At 32.5% G+C, this 16,749-nt stretch overlaps 2 protein-coding genes across 2 annotated transcripts in view; one reads left to right on the top strand and one right to left on the bottom strand.

Annotated features, from left to right (window-relative positions):
- LOC139501253 (uncharacterized) overlaps window positions 1-16,749 on the top strand; it is a 599,145-nt gene that overhangs the window by 458,084 nt on the left and 124,312 nt on the right. The window lies entirely within an intron of this gene.
- LOC139501038 (uncharacterized) overlaps window positions 487-16,749 on the bottom strand; it is a 65,746-nt gene continuing 49,483 nt past the window's right edge. The window contains exon 2 of the mRNA XM_071289995.1: window positions 487-2,912. Within this exon, the coding sequence (XP_071146096.1) occupies window positions 1,497-2,912 (1,416 nt within the window). The 3' untranslated portion in view covers window positions 487-1,496. The remainder of the gene's footprint in view (window positions 2,913-16,749) is intronic.

Raw genomic sequence — 16,749 nt, 5'->3', positions numbered from 1 at the left:
TTATTACAGTTTAAATACGTACACTTTGAAATATGTTTAACCCCGCCGCAATTTTGCGCCTGTCCCAAGTCAGGAGCCTCTGGCCTTTGTTAGTCTTGTGATTTTTAATTTTAGTTTCTTGTGTTTAATTCGGAGTTTAGTATGACGTCCATTATCACTGAGCTAGTATTTTTTAAGGGGCCAGCCGAATGACGCCTCCAGGTGCGGGAGTTTCTCGCTATATTGAAGACTCATTGGTGGCCTTCGGCTATTGTATGCTCTATGGTCGGGTTGTTGTGGCTTTGACACATTCCCCATTTCCTTTCTCAATTTTACTTTGAACGCCCGATGATTTGATAATATTACCTCTTGCCATAAAGCTACCATTGTATATATTTTTATTCACATTTTTTGGCTCTGAACATTCCTATGGAAAATAAACCTACAAATACTCATCAAATGCGACAACACAGTTAGTTAAACTTCAATTACAACAGTAAATTAGAGTTATCTCTCCTGACATATTATTTTATTAAGCAATGACAAATCTCTTGAGAACAGCTATAATTTTCATGTTTGATATTAATTATTCGTAATAAATGATAGGGTCATGAATGCTCTTATTTATTTGACTATGGACAGCTTGATATGTGTTTAGTTTCAATGTTTCAGCAAACTTAAAAGAATGGATGCGATAACTCGTGTTGAGGTCAATTAATTGACCTCTGTAATCTTTACAGCTTAAAGCATTTTTTACTCAATGTGAAAAAAACCATTACAGTTTTCTAAGTTTTTCTAAGCAAGAGTAGTGCTATTCGACCAATATCCAAAATATGTATGAAAAAGAACCAAAAGGTATGAAATATATGTTGACCTTTCGTTTGAAACACGACATCAAACTCCGCAATATTATGTCAGCAGCATAAGTTGTTGTACATTTTAGCATCAAAGTGGTTCAAATTTAGTATCAATTGAATGTTTAAAGAATTTAAAAGACATGATGAGATATGCCTAACCAGAATCATAAATGTGTTTCAAACGATGTCAAATCTCTCTCTTTTTGGGCTAAATTTAGATTGATTTCAGACTAGTTTGATAGATAAAGGTTAAATTTGAAACGATGATGTTATTCTCGGTTCAGCTCAGTATTGTACACTGTGTAAAATTGTATTTTTATCTTTCAATAATATATTTATTTTCAATATACAAATTCAGGGGCGGATCCAGCCATTTAAAAAAGGCCAGAACAAAGGGGGATCCAACTACATGTCCCAATTCAAATGCATTGTTCGTCCAAAAAAGGGGGTTCTAACCCCTGGAAGCCGCCCCCCCCCCCACACACACCTGGATCCGTCAATGAAATTTAAGTTGAACTAAACAGTATAACAGTTTGCGGTTTCTTTGGCATGTCTAGCCTTTGGAACTTCTTATTTTCTACAAAAGAATCTTTTGTTTAGAAATAGCCCTCGGATTATCATTTTTTTTGACACTCACAGCAAATGAAACAAGTGAGTTGGTCATGATGGCAAATATCTTAAAGATTCGTCCTCATCTTCGTCATAATATGACGACATGGAAGCAAAACCGGAAGTTCTTCCTGTAAGATCGGTTGACGCTGAATGAAGGAAGTCACGTGTTTCCCCGTTCCCTGGTAAAAGTTTGCAACTCAATTCATCAATTTGACTGATGAAAGCTACCATTTTTCTACAACTGTCAATCTTGTGGTCATAGTAATGGTACGCCAGTATTGACCACGGAAGCAGCGTAGAAATCACAGCTTGTTTCAAAGAAAAAGAGCACGATGCGATCACTTTTTCTAATAGAGCTAGGTACGAATTCAAAATCCTTGATATAGGTATGTCCACATACTTTAAACTGACCATTATGCATTGATCATCACACATGTGAATTGTTTTGAACAATTGTAAAAGTTCAGCTAAGTCTTGATCATTGTGACATTTAGCAATAAATGGATAAAGTTCAACTAGGAGATCTAGCAATCTCTTACACAGTATAGGCGCAGATGCCGTAAAGATTTCCTCTAAGGGGGCTTCGCATGCCACTAAGTTTACGGTACTTTTTATATTCTCGTGTAATCTTTCATACACCAGCCATGGTACTTTAGACTGAAGAGCCCATACAAACATTCCTGCCATCGCTCTGTCCCAGTTTGCTCCAAGGTAACCAGTATGAAGACGGCCAAAATCCCGGCTATCAAAATTTATGAACTCCTCTGGTTTTTTAAAGGGGATATGCGATGTAGTTGATAGTTGACAGAGGGGCCAAGGATCCTCCTCAAGCATGAACTCAACAATGTGATCGACTATTTTTCCCTGGAAATTTCTACATGTTTTCAGGAAAAAGTAGGATTCTGTAATTCCTTCTAATGTTTCATTCTTTCTCACATAAATAGGACCTCCTGGTTTGTGAACGTCGTATAGAGGTAGATTGTTGTATTTACTTTTAGTCAGAAGAAATCTGGAGACAGATTTGTGTTCAGATTGGTAATCCATAACTTCAAGATAATACATATTTAACTGACTAAGCAAATTTTCTTTCTCCGATTTTGGAAATGAAAATGAGAATTTCACGTTTCCAATTCTGGATTCATCCGTTAATCCAATGTTTTCGGATTTGTCGGGTTTGTACCATAAACCCCGAATTCTAGGAAAGTCTCGAAGTACTGAGTAATCTTGTGTAGGCAAAATAGTAGTTGACTGATGAGCAATGATTTTGATCGCATCATCAAAAGGCATAACACTGCTGACACAGTCAAATTTTGTATAATAAACTTGGAGTATATTTGGCCAGTGTTCCTCTAAGATCGACTCCGGAATCAGACAATACTGCGTTGTGGTAATGGCCGGTCGCCACAATGTTAGAGTCTCGTCTTCAAGCAAGATGTCTGTTATCTTCTCTGGATAATTGAACCGCTGTAAGAAATAAAATAAAACTTGGTAAAAAAACTCATGCAAGATATGAATTATTTCGGGTTTCTTAACACTCACACGATAGAAAAATGTACTGATATACTTTAGCAAATGTGAGGATAAAATTTGAGGAAGCAAAGAAGAGTTAAGTATGGCCAACATCATCACTGGACAAGTACACATTTTTACCTAGGGTGCAGCTGAAACACGCCTTCGGATGCGGGAATTTCTCGCTGTATTGTAGACCAATTTGGGGCCTTCGGTTGTTTTTGGCTCTTTGGTCGGGTTGTTGTTTCTTTGACACTTTCCTATTTCCATTCTCAATTTTATACAATGTTTAATATTCGGAACATGCATTTGAAAAAGGATATGCATGTACATTTAATCCCCTATCAATCTGGATATATATTTGAGTTCTTACATATACAAATATAAATTAGTTACAACATTCTATGATGTTAATAGATATAGGATGATGTGGTGTGAGTGCCAATGAGACAACTCTCCATACAAATAACAATTTAAAAAGTAAACCATTATAGGTTAAAGTTAAGCTATTTGTAAAATAACCGGAATCTAACTTGCTAAACTGGACAATGTTTTTGAGTTGAAAGAAATGTAATATGCATTTAGAAGTCGAACTACATCTGATTATCGAAAACCGATGCAAAGCATTTATAATTTCAGAGATACAGTGAAATAAAAAGCAGTGGTATGACAAGAGCCTCGAATTGACAAATTAGAAAAACTTATCAAGCTTTTTGAGTTTGTAGTAGGAACACTTCTGCACTTGCAGAGTTCAAACCAACAAACTCAACGCTAACAGGCTAATGATACTGTAGATGAACTTCTTATACCACTCGCCCACTGTGAACAATCACCAATAGAAGTTGCATTATTAAAAAATATAAATTAAAATACTATCAATCTTGATCGATTTAAAACCACGAACTTCTACAAGTTGTTTGTCCAAAATATTTATTAGTTTAAAATGATTTTATAAATTGCATTATTGCTTGGTTATTTAGTAACCAAGTATTAAAATTGGTTAGATAATATGTGTCTTTACGTGGGTACTTATAAATCAAATTTCAATAGGCAGATTTAAAAGTCATAAATGTTCAATATTATCTGTTACAAAAACTTCACCGATACTTGAAATTGGTAAGATTAATCCGAATCAAAAGAAAAATGTTCAATGAATGCAATCCATAAATATTCACACACAAACACACATTTGTTGTCTTTTGAACACCTTTCTTAAATCATTCATTAACAGAGTTTTATTAAAAACAAAGCTTTTCTTCCTTTGTTTTGGAGAATTGTATCAAATTGCATATTTGAATAATTATTCCAAATGAAATTATTTATTTCCCAAAAGTGAAGTACAAATAAGCGTGTTGCTTCTTTCAGGACCAAGTTAAGAATTGGAACAATGTATTTCATAAATAGACGATAAAATGCCGGTGATTTGCCGTTATAGCCAAATAGTTCTTATACGCATTAAAGAAATAGAGAGATGTGGAACAAACAAACAAGACAACTACATGTATTCCTGAAAGAGTGAAATTACAAACGTTACCTTCAAACTTTTAACGAGGGGAGTAATCAACAAAAGGTTCTAGTCATTAGGAAAAGTTGAAATAAGACCACTAAAGCATCAATCCATGTAAACAAGAATGAACGACAAACCTATTATATATAAAATTATGGACTACAGGCACATTATTTGGAACAGGTATTTTCAGTGAGGGGTTCTGTTCAATATGGGACAGTGATGTATTTGTATAAGTTTCAAACTGTAAGCAATCATCTGAAATGAAGTTAATCCATCAAGTCAGGGATCTATAGTGCTTTTCGCTTTTGTTTATTAAAATGTATATACAGGGGTTATGCCTCGTGTATTAAAAAAAACACCAAGAGCGTACCTTCTTGCACTGTTAAAATGAATTAAACTCTATAAAGTACATTCGTATACACGGTGGGTATGGTTGTCCTGCGAGAGAATGTTCTGTGCTGGTGATTCGGTCCTGACGGGTGCTGGTGATCAATGAAAAAATGTAAACAAAGACGAAAATGATGATTTTTGACGTTTTCACTCATAAAAAATTGAAAAAAACAGTTGAGATTTTTCAATTTTGTTTCTTATGGGTTGATATGTAAAGCATTAAAAAGTTGACCCTCTAAACTGTTTCAGTAAGCGTAACACAAAAATGCTCATTTTCAGAAAATCTCGAACTGAAAAAATAAAACAAAAATGCTCATAGAGTCCGCTTTCTATACCGCAATCCACACGACAAAACTATTTTGTGAAAAAACATTGCAATTTATTAAAATTTAGCATTTTTTCAATTTATTCATGTCCTGATACTGTGCTGGTGGGTCCTGTCATTGTGCTGGTGGGTCCTGATACGGTGCTGGTGATTTTGGATAAGAAGTTGCTCATATTTGAAACAAATGTTACAAAATCAATAAAATTGGGCAGATAATTATTGTCAATAGGATCTATGACTCCTATTTTAGCTCTTGTGCATCCATTTGGCTGTTTAATATGTGTTTTCAAATGATCGTTACTTATATTACACAATTACATAACAGGGCAACCTCTTTCGTCCAATATCAGATAACAATAATATACTATCTGAAATAAAAATAGTTTTATTAAGATATTAAATGCCCCTTACATTGATGCTTCAACAATGATCAAAGCCCATGCTGCATAGACATGTTTGTTAGCGCTCCGCATACCCCTCCCCACTTACTCACCCCCCCCCCCCCCCATTTCCTCCATCATTGTTACAGTGGTGTAGCAACACAACAATTTAACACAAAGACACACATTATTGAACAACAAATGCTCACAGGTACTAAAAGCTAGTTCAAAGCCGCATTTTCAACTAATAGATAAAGCATGTTCTCATATGCAAAAATCCCAATCGTGTCGATTAAAAAAGTCTCAAAACTTAAGTTCATATTTTAATGTTTGATTAAGCAGAACTTTAATTAAAAGTGTGCAGTGAATCTTGTGCTCACAAAAGTTATTGTCATAATTATGTTTACATAAGACTTATAAAGGAATTAAGAAGGTACCAAGAAATATTTTACAGTTCAATTTAATGATCATGAATGGAAGGAAATGGTACGGAAGTTTACATAGGACAAAAAGAAATTGATAGTATTTTTTGGCGAAAGACTTAAACGCTTCTTTGCATTATATAGTAAAACTCTTCTTTAAAAGCATGCAAAAAATAACTTTGATTGACTTGCTTGCTATGTTTGCTCCAAGGATATTTTCAAACAATAGGTAGGCGGAGTTTCAATACATACTGGGATTTGATTGGACAAATACAAACTGACAGGAATTGAAGTTAATGTTTATTGTCCAAACAAATTCTAGTATATAGTAAACATACTACTTACCTGTCGTTTACAACCATCCAAAACAATCATAGCAAGCAATTTAAACCGTTGAAGGTTTGCTTTGCATGTATTTATAGAAGAGCTGTAAATTCTAAAAAAAAAAATCTTGTTGTCGTAGATGGTTAAATCCTCAACAAAATATCATTAACTTTGTTGGAACGAATAAAGGTTTTAAATCAAATTTTCGTGGACTTTTTAGCTTCCACCCTGACGAGGCATGTTAGCTGTTCGTATGCTGTTGCACCTGACGCACCGAAACTTTCACATTTCCATCTTCTTTTCTGAAATATTTTACCCAGCTCATACTTGACAGGATTGTTATTCTAGTAAAAGGTGTAACCAATGAATTGAACACAAGTTAAAAATTCCACAGTACTATATAATTCATTTTATGTGTCAATTTGTTCGAAAAAAATCGAAAAGAAGAGAGTTTTTTAATGTCATGGTTATCTGTCGCTATCTAGATATATGCTTAGCATTTATTTCAGATGACATGGACTCCTCACCCAGGTGACCCTGCTGCCTTTCATATCTTTATCCGTATACAATTATTTTAAAATAGATAACCAAAGGCTGCAACTCGTATTTTTGTATTTAAATGATTCGTTGTAACGAGAATATTTGTGGTGAATGGAAACTGTGAGGGTCAAAATCTTAAATTGCTTATAAATGTTGCTGGACCCAGTTTCGTTATCTGATCTGAATTTTCTAAAATGTGCAAGGTAGATAGACATTTTGATTTTTTTTACTCGGTAAGTTTGCCCCTATCGCTTGAACTTTTGCAATATTACAGCCAATTTCAATGAGTGTGTAGACAAAGGGATTACTTTGGTTATCTTGCTTGCTGAACAGAAAAGTCATTGTAAGTTATGTAAACTACCCTACTTTAAGAGTAGACTAGTCCGACAAATGACACATCTTTCTGTCTGTAGGACCAGGCTACTTCGAAAGGATTGTACTTTAACTTACCTAAAAATGACCTCATAGCTATTTTGGAATTTTGAAATGAAAAAGCTAAGAAATCTTAGTTTTGTTAGTGTGTACTAGGTTTTCGAAAAAAAAATACCTGATAACCCTTCAGACAAAAAAAAATGTTGAAAATATCTTACAGATACAGCAAGTGATTCTTAATAGCTATAAGATACATTTTTCTTTTAAAATACAACTTTTAAATCTTACGGGAAACTATTCCAAGCTTAAAACTTTCACTGTAACCTCGCTTTAACTTATCCCCCATCCCCCCTCCCCCCCCCCCGAAAAAAACCCCCAAAACAAGCAAACCCGCAATACTATTGTCTTTCTTATAGTCAGCACTCAATTGTTCACAAACAAATGTGTTTAAAGCTGCTAAAGACATATGATTCAAACGCTCAGTAAGTCCTTTGTTCTATATTTTTGCTCTCCATTTTTATGCAAAACCTTTTACATTTTTATTTTATCGGTTATTGTTGAAGGTCGTACGATGACGTATGGTTGTTAACACATACTTTCTTTGATTTCTTACGGAAATTTTTCCATTGACAACAAACATACCACATCATCTGCATTATATAAGTATTGTATAAATTACAACGTATTTTGGTAATCTTGCAAAATGATCGTAATCCCGAGAATCGTTAACATATTTTCTTATCTTAAAAGGGACAAGAAGGGTTCCATCAACAGGCCAATAAATAAAATTACAGTTAATTTAAAAAAAAAAAAAAAAAATAGGTGTATTTTTTCTCTCATAATAACAGTAAACAGATTCACAACAATGTCAATTTCAAGAAAGCAGACAACAGTTAATTAGTCAATAACTATGCAGCATCAATGATCTTGAATATATGCTTCTTTTAACTAAAATATAAAGGCACAGAACCAGGACATTGGAGCACAGTACCAGGACCGTTTTTCTTATCACCAGCACAGCGTCAGGACAATTCCGTTTAACGAACTTGTACGACTTTTGCAATATAATATTGTTGTAATATACTTTGCATAGTACTTATGACGCATCAGAGAAAAATTAAGCAACAAAACAGTCGTTTTATTGCCGTTCTGATACAATGTAAACAAACCCACCAGCACAGAATCAGGACCCACCAGCACCTGACAGGACCAAATCACCAGCACAGTACGTTCTCTCGCAGGACAACCATACCCACCGTGGTATAGTCGGTATAATTTATTATCAACAAGTCAAATAGACTATATGTATATGTTTTCAGTATTTATTGTTTTATAAGTACCTATGTTTTCCTTGTCAATTATTCCAGTGTTATAAAGTTAAGTGTTTTCCTGTATTGAATAATTTTGTACGTTCTAAAAACTTTAAGTCTTCTTATCAAGAATAACATTTCTTGATTTTGTTTTGTCTCTGGATTGTAGTCTCTTGACTTATCTATGGATGACATACAACATATCCCCCTTATGTCCACTTATTTGTAACAAATTACATTTTAAAGTATTGCGACGCAAAAAATAACTTTTAAAGTTTCTTTGACTAGAAAATAAAACAACACAGCAGTTACCGTTTAAATGTATTAAGTTACATATTTATTGTTGTTTTGAAAGTGTTATCTGTAGAGATAAAAGAACTGTCATATTTCAAGTCAATATGTTATGTGCTTGTTTTGCTTTCATCTTTTTTCAATCATGAAATTGTATTACTTTACCAAAAGTTATAAATTGCAGGATAAAAAGTCATATACGTGTTTATAAATAATCTCAATTCAAACTTTTATAGCAAATAAACGGGCACCAGTTCAACTTCTGATACAGAAAATGGTTCCAAATTGCTCAATTAAGTTTACTGCGGAATTTTATGTAATTTTTTTTTAATTTTTTTCCTTCTGCAAGTTCTTTACATTTTTTAAAATTATTTTTGTTCAAAACATTAACTGCAAGTTACTTAGTTATTGATTGATTGGACGGTAAATATTCAGATGAAGAACAGCAATAAAAGCGATGTCCTTTTCTTTTGGTGTTACCAAGTGTGTGCAGTAATTCTGTGTTATAAATTACAAACCGTCTTTACCTTTTTAATGAAAAAGACCCATCAAAGAAAAAGGGTCAGCAACTCAAGGGTCTACTCTGTGTCATCTTCACAAGGCAAGGGTAACAATCCTGTCCCCTCTCGTAACCCTTGGCTAGCGAATATGATTTTGTGTATCTATATCGATAAGAAGCTGAGCAATTTTAGTAAATTTAACCGTTTGAACTTATCATTCTCAGACATTTATATTGTATACCATTTATTTCATACATAAAACATTCAATTAGGTAAGTGTGCATTGAAGTGTTTACGTAATATAGTGATCTATAAAGTATATGAGATATTTGATGTTGTGCATTTTTACCTAATAAAATAATCATATGTATGCATGTAAACGTTATTAAATTGTCTTTTCTGTTATAATATAAGTGGTTTTCAAGTATATTGATATTTTAATCAATTTCATTCGTCTGTATTCAGGCTGAATAAATATATATCAGTCGCAAAGTGCATTTAAAAATTTCGAAATTTCGAATACGAGACCAATAACGACAGGTTTACCAAATCAGCGAAGTAAAAGCATCATAAATTTTAATTTCATCAAAAATTATTTTTATTATGAATAGTCTTGTGTTTTGTCTTTTTCTCGGTCGCCGTAATTTGCCCAAACTTCTAGGGTAGGGTGGTTGGCTTTCAATTATTTTTTTCAAATAGACATTTTTATTCTAATGTAAGTTTAAGCACACACATTTCTCGGATATTATTCAAATTTTCTTTATTTTGAATTAAAGTAATGTTAACTACAATTGTACAAACTTCGAAATATGTAAGCAAAAACGATTTCTTACGAAAATTAGATTAAGATTTACGAAAAACTAAAATGTGGGCTATAGGTCAATGAAAAATCAACAAAAAAACCAACACGACAAAACCAAAAAGACATCTTTTATATCCTTTTAATTCCAGTTTTTAGAATTCTGAAAGAAGATAATTTGAATGTAAATATTTTTAGTTTTGATTCTGTTGGATTCTCACTTTGTCCCCCTGCAGAGTAAATCCATTAACAATATAACTGTCAATGATATGACATCTATCTATTGATAAAACCGTGTACTTACGACTTAAACCTTGCAACTTTAATCAACCATTTATTCTTTACAAGGATTTCTTTTCATAAATTGAAAGCTCGGTCCATATTTATTTTGTCCTTCATTTAATTAGATACAAAAATATTGACAAATTCCAATTTTATTCATGTATAGAATGTCGAAATTAGAAATAAAGCAAGAAGAATTGAAGTCGAACATTAACTTTTACAGTTTTGTTTTATATTGACAATTATACTACCAAAGTACAAGGATTCACTTAATAGACATACCAAAGCACATTGATTCTTGGGTCTTGTTGGAGTTCCCTGGTCGAGTATAGCAGTTTAGTATAACTTGCGTCAATGCTTATTGAACACATTTGATAGATAAGGTTACTATGTATTACCTTTGAAGATAATCGTGACACCATTCTGCATATTAAACATACCAATGTAAAATTATGTTACTGAAATTGTAAAAATTTTCATTGAAGAACATTCGGATCTTAAATTAAAAAAAAAGTAGTTCTCTGAAAGATTTAATTTACAAATTCTAAACTAACAAGCTACATTGTAACCCATAGGTTGCCGGGTATGAACCGATCATAGTGCGCAGAGTCTTACGATACGAACATTTGCGCACCGTCTCCCGATATGAAGATTTGCGCATTACCTAAATTTGTAAACATTGACACATGCAGTCTTACGGTATGAACATTTGTGCGCCGTCTTACTTCGTAAGATATCACAATTTGCGCACTGTCTATGCTCTGACGATATCAACATTTGCGCACCATCTATAAGCCCCTACAACATGAACATATGCGCACCGTCTTACAAGATCAACATGTGCCCCCAACCTTTTTTAGTTTAATTCGAAAAATGTGGGTAATTGTCACCATGTGTTTTTATTTTTTACCAACTGAGGGCAATATAAATGCACAAACTTTGTACATTTTTGTTTCCTTGTGTGTGTGTCCGTCATTTAGTCCATTTATTTCCTTGCAGGTCAGTATGTCGGTTTTAATGTCGATGCGGTTCGTTTTTCGACACGCGTCGTTCTAAATGTTTCATTTAATGTTTAAAACCTATTGTTCAGGATTCTTTAATTAAAATATAACTGTTCGGTTACTTATAATACCCCTTTGGCAAAGGTTGATGTATTAAAAAAGCATTTTCAACATCTTGTCGCCGATCTTTGATTTATTACTCTATGGCATGGGAAAATGTGTGGTTTTCTTACAAACGTTGGCAACCTTGGTTTTATTTGAATGTATCGCATCTATTGTCCAAAATTTATAATTCAGTGTCGTGAAAATGCTGGAAAAAACCCTGATACCTTATTAGAAGGGGGAAATAATGTAAAAAAAAGACACTCGAATTTTGTAGACATAATTTTTTTTCCATTGAAATGCACATGTTCATACGGTTTTTACTTCTTTTGAATGAATTAACACAGCATGAAGCCCTTTCACAAACTTTTTATTTTTCTCAATAACATCAAATATAACATTTTTAATTTTCTGAAGATGACAACACATTTCAATAAGTGAAGATACCCCCTTTAGAGATAGATAGATATTTGTATTGTGGGTCTAATCCCTCTCCAATAGAGCAACGCCTTCTGTAGATAAATACTAAAGACTTTACTTCATAGGTTTATTCAAGCTCGCGTTCTTTATAAACTGGTAGTTTTAATATACAAAGTTAGTACCAAACGAATTTACTGTTGATTAGATAAAACGAAAAGTTGTATATATAAACTTGATGGTTGTAGAAAATAACCTGTTCATACTCTTGTTTTATGGGCTCCTTTATTACTTACAGTTAAATTGTAAATATAAAAGCAGACAAACATTTAACGTTTTTCTTTTTTTGAAGTGCATATAAGGTAACATCGTTTGTTCTCTAAGATGCTTAGCTTGTATGTTTGGTTATTTTATACGTGCCTTATTATGATAGGGGGTATCTTTTTTTCAAGTAGAAACTGGCTATACCTTTGGTGTTGTAGAACTTTTTTTGTTTGTTTACTTGCCATTTTGATTTTATTTCACTCAATTATTGTAAACTAGACAAATAAGCAGAGTTTGAAATTCAAAGTTTCTTTAATATATGCATTGTATAAAAATTATGCTAATTAAATAACGTTATATCGATCTATACAAAATCTTGAGAACTGTTCAAAGGTTATCTTATTGTTCATCTTTTAGATTTAAAAACTGATACATTTCAAAACATAATTAACATTTTTGTGACATTGGAAGTTTAAATTGCTTCTTTAATCGACCGAAATTTAACAAGGCGTCACCTATCAACACCAATTTCATAAAATTTGATTCAATGTGATTCGATACACAAATAAATTTTCCTTTACAAGCAAAGTATATTGTGGCGGATTCAGGGGAAGGGATCCGGGTATTGAAAAAACCCTTTTTTGATGATCAATGCTTTTGAATGAAGACATATGGTTGCCCCCTCCCTATCTTTAAATAGCTGGATCCGCCCTAGTAGGTCACAAGTGGACGTAGGAGTCTCAAGTTAGGAACCTCGATTTGTTTGTAATGCAGAGGATTTTGCTGGAGTCGTCACATTTTTTCTAGATTTGGAACTTGACATGAAGTATTGTGTAGACGCATGTCTATCTTTTAAGACCAATTGCATCACTTAAAATGTCTCTTTTTGCGGTTACTGCCTTATTGACATCCTACACCTCTCTCATCAACGAATTGTTGCGTAATTAAAAGGAAACTAAAATTATGTTTATCAGTTCTTGTGTGATCTAACTTGAACTGCCGCATACGTTTCAGGCATATATAATTATTCATTTATATATTCCTTATAACTACTTTTTCCATGAAAACCAAAAGAGCAACAAACAACACCATTATCATTTATTCTTTTCGTAAAACTTTTTTAATAATACAAAAAATATTTTGTATTCATGATAATGATGAAAATATTCCTTTTTTTTAAATGATATCGATTGTATTATACTCGTCGTTTTTTTGTTACGTTTTTATATTTTAAGATTAAAATTAAAAATTGTACAACCAGTCTTATAACTTTTTCAAGTTTTTCAATTCATACAATTATATTAAACTTTTAATAGCCTAAACTTGTCAAGAACTTAAGTAAAGTAGGTGCTGGCATACTATTTCAATTCTAAGCCATTTGCTCAACACTGAAGTAAGTTTATCTGCCTACCTGCCATTTAATTGTATACTTTATTACAACATAAGGTTAGAAATATCCTCTCGTTGGAAAATATCATCTATCTTCCATTATAACTAGCTTCAAAACTGAGTAGACTATATTTGGGTTGGTATAACTTGTCATTTGTTATATATTTCTTTAAAACTGTGTTGGTTCTCGATTTGATTTATGATCTTTTTAACAATTTGTTGCATTGCTTTAATACCATTATCACAAATTGGGCTCGCCATCATGTCATTCTGTGCAACATATTTAATTTGATTGTTTCAAGCCTGTGGGTCATTGTTTGGTTTTTTTTTAATGAGAACGAATGAGTGCTTTCTATAGTGGTTTATTTATTGTGAATGTTTTATTTGAAAAGGGAATCTAGATGTCACCTCGCACGCTTCATAGTTGGTTGATATCAACTTTTGTCCCAGTCTCTTTGGTATATGTAATCAGAGCGAATTACTCGCGCATGTTTTAATATTTTATACCACACTATGAAAAAGATACGTTGTATTTCTCTATAACGAATAATAGCGCTATCATTAATTGTTGTTCAAAGGCTGGTCAAGATCTTTTATAACCAAAGGTCACTGACCACAATATGATAACTGGATTGGTGTCAAAAACTTTAGAATTACTTGAAAAGTGCTTCATTTAAGAAGTAAATAGAGTTATATAGCTTAAGTGATATTTGCATAAAGATAATGTACTTTTGCAGTGTTTAATGAGCCTACTAAAGTTAATATTTTGAAACAATATAATAATTGAAATGAAAACCTAGTACGAAATAATAAAAACCACTGTGTGTTCTATTTACTTTGTGACGCAAAGACGTGTGTTTTATTTATTTTGTGTCGCAAAGTCTTAGAAAATAATAAAAAATATCAAAACAGATTTATTCGAAACATATGAAAGGGAATGATGATGATCATACTTGCCCTTTTGGACATAATGCTTTTTAAATGTAGAGCACTAGTACATTGAAGTATCATTATATAAACACAACCTTTTAACTCCCCAAATTTCCATTGCACCCAAACCCCCACAATGTATATGTTTGAGTAAAAAATGAAACAGACGACCCCAAAGATTTGAGTATTATATCTTAAAATCGTTTGGTAGTTGCTTATGCTTTACACGAGTATATATTTGGGTTCATATTCTGATTTGTTATAACTACAGCAGAACACAACAGAAAATGTTATTTCCACTAGTGAAAAGTAAAAACACAAAAACACTGCACTCCGAGGAAATTTCAAAAAGGAAAGTCCAAAAGCAAAAGGCAAAATCAAAAGTCCAAACGCATCAAACGAGTGGATAACAAGTGTCATATTCCTGACTTGGTACAGGCATTTTCTAATGTAGAAAATGGTGGATTGAACCTGGTTTTATAGCTAGCTAAACCTCTCACTTGTATGACAGTCGCATCAAATTCCATAACATTGAACTCACTTTGTCACAATTGTATTGTAGAATAAAAAGGATCTCAATAACTATCATATTTGATCCAACAGGACTGTAGAAATTGTACTTTCAGCCAAAGTTCTAATAGCTAGACAATAAACCCACTAGCTAGATGAATGTATTTGTTTTTAAAATAATCGCAACATCTAGCTCACAATGATATCATTTAACAAGGTAACAGTATAATGCATTCAATGATATTTGCAAAAAGATATGTTAAAAAAGGCTACAAAAAGATTGTTGTTTGTAAAAAATCGATGTATTAAATTCCAAATTGTTGACATATAATTACCTTATTAGTAACTATATGTCTTTTGTTTCTATGTAGAACATTTAACTATTTTCGTGACATTAATGTTTGGTTATTGAGTCTTGGTATAGGTCAAAAACTTTAAGGTGTTAAAGAAATCATTGAATATATGTAGGTTTTGTAACATCTGAAATGCTGGCACTGAAATAGGTTATGATATTCAGTATTTTGTCTGGTCCTGAATATCATGTGGACTTGTCACGTTTTTTAATCATTTTGTGCCAGATGATTTCAAACTATGCAGTAGGCGATGTATAGACAGATTACAAATAGTCACGTCTATGTCTATTGTCAAATAAAATCTGTACTTTGTTGTTCACAAACAGTTGATACATACTAATGTTTGCTCTAACTTTGTTAACCAAATTTATAAGGGCATTATTTATTTCAACAGGCTAAACGGTTACTGGGTAATGCTAAAAAAAACATCATTCGTTAACCCAATAAAGTTGTAACGGCTGTACACTGTAGTTAATTGTATTGGTTATTGTTAACTTAATGTCAGAACAAATCTACAAATTCTGCAAGGTATGGGCTCGACACGGATATAGAGCTTTAAATTTAGTCATCCATTAGAAAAGAATGGCATAATAGAAAGGGGTAGACATTTTTCCATGCAACAGGCCAACTACGGATCCCTCAGAGAGTTGTTACAAGGGGTTCTTCAAAATAAAGAAAGCGTGTCAGTCACCATAGTCGAAGTTCAAATTTAGAAGACCCACCGAAAGGCTAATAATATAAAAACAACAGATCCAGAATTAAAGATTTGTACCTGTTTGATGTCAATTTTACGTCAGGAAGTCTTATATTGTCAATAACACGCTTGTTTGACAATTGTTTGCTTTCAATAAAGAAAATAGTTTTGTATTCCACCAGATTTTCAAAGGTATGAAATTATAAATTTGTAACATTACAGTACACTACCAACAATTTGACTAGCGTTTACATGTACATTAAATGCCGCTATAAAAACAGTACTTTTATGAAACATTACTAATCAGTACATTAAATGCCGCTATATAAACAGTACTTTTAGGAAACATTACTAATCAGTACATTAAATGCCGCTATATAAACAGTACTTTTAGGAAACATTACTAATCAGTACATTAAATGCCGCTATATAAACAGTACTTTTAGGAAACATCACTATTCAGTACATTAAATGCCGCTATATAAACAGTACTTTTAGGAAACATTACTAATCAGTACATTAAATGCCGCTATATAAACAGTACTTTTAGGAAACATCACTATTCAGTACATAAATTTTTATATCATTTTCAGTAATGTTGAGAAAAAGTTGTTTACAGTACTGAAAATTTCAGTCATTTATCAGTACTGAAAATTTCAGCCATTTTTCAGTACTGAAAATTTCAGC

Source organism: Mytilus edulis, chromosome 13, assembly GCF_963676685.1.
Source record: "Mytilus edulis chromosome 13, xbMytEdul2.2, whole genome shotgun sequence".
Taxonomy (NCBI): domain Eukaryota; kingdom Metazoa; phylum Mollusca; class Bivalvia; order Mytilida; family Mytilidae; genus Mytilus; species Mytilus edulis.
This window is presented reverse-complemented; position numbering and strand designations above follow the sequence as displayed.